This window comes from Conger conger, chromosome 11 (assembly GCF_963514075.1).
Source record: "Conger conger chromosome 11, fConCon1.1, whole genome shotgun sequence".
NCBI lineage: Eukaryota > Metazoa > Chordata > Actinopteri > Anguilliformes > Congridae > Conger > Conger conger.
The window spans coordinates 40,775,236-40,782,953 of NC_083770.1; the positions used below are offsets into that span (position 1 = coordinate 40,775,236).

Consider the following 7,718-nt stretch of genomic DNA (forward strand, 5'->3'; position numbering starts at 1 on the left):
CATCAGTTTTCATTTCATGACTTTTACTTCCAGGTGTGGTGTGCTGTCAATAACTAATGCAGAATGCGGTTTTTCAGCCACTTCATACCATCCATCCATTATCTGAATCCACTTATCCTGAACAGGGGCGCAGGAGGGCTGGGGGGCTGGAGCCTATCCCAGCATACATTGGGTGAAAGGCAGGAATACACCCTGGACAGGTTGCCAGTCCATCGCAGGTCACACACACCATTCACTCACACACTCATACCCACAGGCAATTTAGACTCTCCAATCAGCCTAACCTGCATGTCTTTGGACTGTGGGAGGAAACCGGAGTACCCAGAGGAAACCCACGCAAACACGGGGAGAACATCCAAACTCCACACAGAGAGGCCCCGGCCGATTCGAACCCAGGACCTCCTTGCTGTGAGGCGGCAGTGCTACCCACTGCACCATCCATGCCGCCACTTCATACAGCAACATAAGATTTGCACAGATTTACAGTGTTTATTTATACATCTTCAGATTTACTTTACATTTATTTGCATTGGGAAAATATATTATATTACAAAATATATACAGACAGAAAATGATTTTTCTGGTGATACATAATTCCCCTATGTGCTTTCTAAGGTGTATTTTTAGTCTCACACTCTTATTGATGATTAACCAGCAGAGGTTATGACTAAACAAAAAAGCAATAATGAAGACAGAGTTTGACGCTAGCCCTGAATAGACCCAAGCGTGTAGCCTCCGAAGCTGCTACTTCTTGGGCAGCACCACGGTGTGCAGATGGTGTGCGGCTGACAGTGTCTCAGTTACACTTATTAAAAATATAACCAACGGGACAAATGTGGTAGAAATCAGACCTGGGCCAAACAGGCACTTGAAATACTTGGTTCTTCATAGGCGGAAGCACTCCTGCAGAACCCTGATTATTTTCAGCAAAACTCTCACAAACCAAAAACATACACGTGAGAAGAATTCAGTTACGAATCACAGAGAACAGCAATTGAACAAATTATGCAAGGAAATGGTACTGGAAGTCTAAAGGGCATTTGTAATAACTAATCTGGCAAAGGAGAGAATGCCAACAGCGCACATTGCAAACAATAGCATTCTCTCCTTTGTCCTGTATTGTTAGCCCTACGCACCTGCGTGTTTCTCATGTTGACAGCGCAGATTTTCCTGTTTCTGGATTTGATAAGTAATCCGGCCCAGGCCTGATGGGAGTGCTTCTTGGATACTGTGATGACATCACACATCGGCTGGAGGTTCTTGGACTGAAGTCGGTTGTAGTTTTTAGCCAGTAGTTTTTTGCCTGCATAATTTTTAGCCTGCAGTAGTTTTTAGCCTGGAGTAGTTTTAGCCTGCTGTAGTTTTTAGCCTGTTGTAGTTTTTAGCCTGTTGTATTTTTTAGCTTGCAGTATTTTTAGCCTGTTGTAGTTTTTAGCCTGCAGTAGTTTTTAGCCTGCAGTAGTTTTACCCTGCAGTAGTTTTTAGCCTGTTGTATTTTTTAGCTTGCAGTAGTTTTAGCCTGCAGCAGTTTTAGCCTGTTGTAGTTTTTTAGCACTGTCTTTCCTCAGTGAGTGAAGGAGACTGATGGTGGAACGGCCGGTGGGTGGAGATCATCGGCGGAGCTCCATTTTGGCCACGGCGGCACGGTGGACCTCGTCCGGACCGTCGGCGAGCCTCAGTGCTCGGGCCCAGCTGTAGAACGCTGCCAGGGGGAAGTCGTTGCTCAGGCCTGCTGCCCCAAACGCCTGGGGAAACGCAGCAGGACAGAGTCAGTTTTGCATGCTCAACTAAACCTTAACTACCCTGTGTGTGTGTGTGTATGTGTGTGTGTGTGTGTGAGAGAGAGAGAGTCTGAGAGAGTGTGAGTGTGTGTTTGCGTGTGTGTGAGAGAGTGTGAGCTTGTGTGTGTGTGAATGTGTGCGAGTGGGTGTGGTACCTGGATGGCTCGGTCGATGACTCTCAGAGCCATACTTGGGCACACAACTTTGATCATGGCGATCTCTGGCGCTGCCACCTGCCCCAATAGAAAGCTCCGTCAGTACACGCACACGCGCAAATGTTTTTGCTACCCAGGTTTTTTCTACACCGGTGGACACGCACACGTTTCTCTGCTTTAGACTGAAAGACAAACAGAATGCAAAAGGGCGTGCTTTATGGGTGGCAACATACCCTGCATGTTCCTCTGTATACACAGAATGTGCCAAAGACACGCTTTCTAAAGAGGACGTCACCCAATACTTATACAAGAGAACAGCTATTGGATGCAGTGACACAGAGTAATGACCCTTGAGACAGGTTTCCTATTGTATCCGTTCCTTGTTTTACAGCTTCCAGGGCCCTGAGCAGGGTGAAGCTACCTCCCTACACACTGACTTATGCTGCTCCCATTGAAGCCCACTGTACACAGGTGAACTCACACTAACCGTACATACAATAGGGAGGTGGGGTCTGGGTTACATTACATTAGTTATCTGGATGATGCTTTTATCCAAAGCGACAGAGTTGATTAGACTAAACAGGCCCCTGGTGCAAAGTGGGGTTAAGAGCCTTGCTCAAGGGTCCAACAGCAGCACAGATCTTACTGTGGCTACACTGGGGCTTGAACCACCAACCGTCCAGATCTCAGTCAAGCACCTGGGCAACTAGGCTATACACTGCCCCAAGTTTTAGGTCTTATAAGAAATAAAGAGATACAGTTTGTTTGATACTCCAGAACAACTCATTATTCACGCAAATAAAAGTTCAAAGGCCCATTCTCAGACACTATAATCCAGTTATTCCACTGCGTAAGGGGATGTAGATCTATTTTTGACAGCATTGAAAAAGGAAAAAGAAAAAATAATGATCTCATCTGCAAAAAATAATTGTTACAAAAAATGCTAACTACAGTTTCACTGGTGAAGCTATGCTAACTGGTACGGTTTCACTGGTGAAGCTATGCTAACTGGTACAGTTTCACTGGTGAAGCTATGCTAAGTGGTACAGTTTCACTGGTGAAGCTATGCTAACTAGTACGGTTTCACTGGTGAAGCTATGCTAACTAGTACAGTTTCATTGATGAAGCTATGCTAACTGGTACAGTTTCACTGGTGAAGCTATGCTAACTGGTACGGTTTCAATGGTGAAGCTATGCTAACAGGTACGGTTTCAATGGTGAAGCTATGCTAACAGGTACGGTTTCAATGGTGAAGCTATGCTAACAGGCCGGACAGCCTACCTTGTTCCCCACAGTGTCCATGAGGTGAGCAGTCTTCAGCACCAGCAGTCGGGCCTGTTCGATCTCTATCCGTGAGCGGGCAATGTCAGCCAGGATGGTGCCCTGCTCCACCAGGGGTTTCCCGAAAGCCACCCGTGATTTCACCTGAGACACCACCACCAAACAGGACAGGAGTGGGTGGTGCTGGCTCAAGAAGCTACCACACTATGGGTGGTGTTAATTACAGTGGTAGCTTACATTTTATAATAAGGTTACATGAATTTGAATTAACTAATGTAGTTGTTACAACTAACTAACTACTGAGAGTTTATGTATAACAGCTTTGTCTATGTATTTGTACATCATAAATTAATGTTAACAACTAGCTAGATTAGCTCATGCCAATTTCATATTTGAATGGAAAAAAACTGTTCATGTATTTGTTAACGGCTAACTCATTTTAAGTTGATCCTACTGTTTGCTAATATATGAAGTCATGCAATTAATACATCAGTTAGTAGTTAAAAAATGCATTTACTAATTAAGAGGTAATTCATACATCAATTAATTTATGTTAATAACTAAATAAGTTAATGCCAATTCATGTACCTTACTGTAAAGGGTGACCATTGCAGTGGTGCTACTGTATGGAGTATTGTATACTGAGAAACTGCAGTACAGACCTCCTGTGCCCGTTAACTAGAGGAGGCTGGGATTGGAAGCGCTTCTGGGGCCACATTAGGACAGAACATGCTGTACAATCCTCTGCATTCCGTCACGCCCCTTAACACACACGCCCCCTAGTGGCCAGCCGCTCTGCACACTTATGAGCGAATGAGACCCTTAATGCAATACAATGCAAATGGATACAATTTAGCTCTAACAAACCTGTGATTCTTTTTAAAAAGATAAGAACAAACATTATATGTGCTAAAGTGCATTATAACAGCCAAATGATTGACTGAATGATTTGTTCTCCTGGCGTCATCCCTGTCGGGAGACATTTTTGTTTGCCATGCACTACACCTTTTCAAACCGTCCGCTCAGTTCCCTGCGGTCTACTCCACAGTGGGCCCCCCCCCCCCCCTCTCACCCTGTCCTTCATCAGCTCCAGGGCCCTCTCAGCCTGGCCCACCAGCCTCATGCAGTGGTGGATGCGTCCGGGGCCCAGCCGGCCCTGAGCGATCTCGAACCCGCGCCCGGGGCCCAGGAGCAGGCTGTGGCGCGGCACGCGCACGTCCTCGAACAGCAGCTCCGCGTGACCCCCTGCCCCAGCGCGGGAGAGAGCCAGGGAGGCGCGCGAGAGAGCCAGGGAGGCGCGCGAGAGAGCCAGGGAGGCGCGCGAGAGAGCCAGGGAGGCGCGGGAGAACGGGGGGGGGGGGGGGGGGGGGGCAGGGGCGAGAGGAGAGGAAGAGAGGAGAGAACCAACACCTCAGACAATTTGCATTTAACACAGCAAACATTCAAAAACAGGCAAAGTGAAATACCCGACGTCTCTCCTGTCCATTAAACAGAGTGCATCTCTCTGAGCTCTGTTCCACTGTCTCTCATGTCGGGCTAGCCCCCGTGAAGGTGCGTGGGTAAGGAGTCTCATATATTCAAACTCATATTCATATTGTTGTTTGCCAAAGCTTTTGCAACACGAGTGTATTGAAAAATTATGCAAATAAAGCACATTTGAAATCGGACATTCATCAACGTTCCCTAACACAATAATGGCTTGTGACCTTGACAAAATAGTCAAGAGGGTAATCCATGGTGTAACCCGATTCTTCTTCTTCTCCATTTCAAGTACAGCTTAATTACACCTCACCTGCAAACAAAATGGAGCCTTCAATTTTAATTCACTGGACAGTAACAGTGGTGAGAGAACCCAGTCAGCCACAAAATATATTGTCGATCAGGTGTTAATATCCCACATGTAAAACGTTACTTTTTTTTGTTGTTAAAATCAGATTTAATAAAAGGGATGTTGGATGGTTGAGCAAAGCAAACTGCACATTTAGCAGGAACCTCCCAGATAAAAGACAGAGGGAGAGGGAGGAATCGCACTGCACAGTTTACCTTTCCATTGCACAGTAATACTGAACTTTAGACTGTCAAACAAGCAGCAGGTCTGGAGTGCATCCCTGGAACAGGGCAAGACCCGGTTGCACAGGCATGCTAGACTACTGCATAAGGTGAGGGTGTGTGTGTCGGGGTGTCCCTGATGCTATCGGTCTGCCAGCAATAAATAACAGTGGAATGCATGCTCTACCGGTTTTCACAGTCAGCCAGCAGCCAAACTAGCTTAAGTTGTTTCTAACATTTTGTCCTTATGTATGTGAAAATGGCTTAAGGGAGTAACATTTGCCTTGTCCCGGCTGTAGGCCAGCGGTGCAAACTGCTTGGAGAGGGGAGTGGTTATCCTCATGAGACACACTACAAGGAGAACACTGAACCGGTTGGAAAATATGACGATAAATGTACATTTTACATAAGTGTGCCTCTCTGCAGACCCCCAAAAGGAACCAGACTGTGTTGACCATGTTGACACAGGGTACCTCAGTGGAATGCTCCCAGAACTGATGAGTTGAAATAGCACTGTATAAACCATGGGTTTTCCATATACAGTGTTGGGTGTCTTTAGATAGCTAATGATGTGGGAAATAGTTTTGTGTCATTGGTGGTGTAGTACACTGGTTGCTGAATAAAGATCTTGTAGGATTTGCAGTTCCTTTTGCTGAACTGTTAGAACAGAGGAGCAGTTGAACTTATCTTTTGGAGTCAGTAAACGAGAAAATAAAATTGAACCCTGTTCCAGTAGCATTGGTCAGACTACACGCGTTTCCTTCACCTCTCGGATATTTCCGCCTTTTGGTGCATTTGGGGGGTTTCTTACAGACATATTTAATACTTTCATTGTATATCTTTAATGCCCACTTTTGCAAATTGCATATAAAAACCTAGAAAGTGTGACCAACCACCATGTTACTCCTTTAAGTCAGTTTCTCCAAGGGAAAGTACCACGCACAAGTCCTTCCCCTGCATATGCTTCCTCCCCCAGTTCACGTTGGTTTGCCGCCCTTAAATCTTTGTTTCTGTGGAAAAAAATTAATAAATATATATACAGATCCCTCCAAAAGTGTTGGAACAGCAAGGTCAATGCCTTTGCTTTTGCTGAACACTGAAGACAATTGAGTTTGAGGTCATGAGATGATATATCCAAATTTCAGCTTTAATTTCATATTGACGTATCATTTACCTTCTCCATCATACCACCCAATTTTTAGGTGAGCAAAAGTATTGGAACATGTGACTGACAAGTGTTTCTTGTTGCCCTGATGTGTCCTGTTAGATTGACTGGTTAAACAATAAATACTTCTGAATGTCTAATCTTGGTTACCCTAGTCTTAGTCTCTTGGTTACCTTACCTTAGTCCTCCCTCCTGATTTCCCCTGCCCCTCCTTTTGATATCCCTATCCTTGTCTAACCCCCCCCCCCCCAGAAAAAAAAAAAAAAAAATGCACTTATGATGACAACTATGTTTAGAACAGCATTTCATGTGTATTTTGCTAGTTTCTGGATGTGATGCTTTGACTTATGGTAGAACCTATGCACTTGTAAGTCGCTTTGGATTAAAAGCGTCTGCCAAATGACTAAAATGTAAAATGTAATGGTTTTAGCCTTGGGTTTTGCCTGTGAAGACTGCGTTTGTGTTCGAAAAGATAACCCAATTTAAAAACCAGACAGCTGTCTTTGGGAGAAAAGAAAGCCATTCTGAGGTATAGAAACGATCAGAGACCATCGCACAAGCATTGGGGACAGCTTGTACAACCACTTGGAATGTCCTGAAAAAGAAAGAAACCGCTGGCGTACTGAGCAACAGACATCGAACGGCTCGACCGAGGAAAGCAACAGCAGTTGATGAGAGAAACATTGTGAGAACTGTGAAGAATCAGTGACATCACAAACACAAACAGCCTGCTGGGCAGGGGTGGAGGTATCTCAATCAGCCGTTCGAAGAAGACTTAGAGAGCAGCAATGTAGAGGCTAAAGTGTGGAGAAAGAAGGGATCTGATCATGATCCAAAACATACAAGCTCATCCGTGAAGCACGGTGGAGGAAGTGTCACAGCTTGGGCTCGCATGGCCGGTACTGGATTGAGCTCACTAATCTCTATTGATGATGATGTAACCCGGGATGGTAGCAGCAGGATGAATTCAGAAGTCTACAAAAACATTCCGTCTGTCAACTTACGGAGGAATGCATCCAAATTGAGAGGGACTTGCAGCAAGGCAATGACCCAAAACACACTGCCAACACAACGGACTTCACCAGACATGAACCCAATTGAGCATGCATGTCACCTCCTGAAGAGAAACCGCAAAAACAAACAACAACTGAAAGAGGCTGCAGTAAAAGCCTGGAAAAGCATCACAAAAGAAGAAAGCAACAGTTTGGTGATGTCAATGGGTCGCAGGCAGGATGCAGTTATTACAAGCAAGGGATATGCTACCAAATATTTAGTGTTATTTGCTTT

The 7,718-nt window shown here is 45.1% G+C and overlaps 1 protein-coding gene across 2 annotated transcripts in view; it reads right to left on the minus strand.

The window, feature by feature from the left end:
* Nucleotides 1-475: 475 nt before the first annotated feature.
* LOC133140118 (acyl-CoA dehydrogenase family member 10-like) overlaps nt 476-7,718 on the minus strand; it is a 21,204-nt gene continuing 13,961 nt past the window's right edge. For both annotated transcript variants that reach the window (XM_061259709.1, XM_061259710.1), the window contains exons 18-21: nt 4,290-4,462; nt 3,218-3,361; nt 1,937-2,014; nt 476-1,745 (exon numbers count right to left, since the gene is read on the minus strand). In XM_061259709.1, coding sequence (XP_061115693.1) covers nt 1,611-1,745; nt 1,937-2,014; nt 3,218-3,361; nt 4,290-4,462 — 530 coding nt within the window. In that variant the 3' untranslated portion in view covers nt 476-1,610. The remainder of the gene's footprint in view (nt 1,746-1,936; nt 2,015-3,217; nt 3,362-4,289; nt 4,463-7,718) is intronic.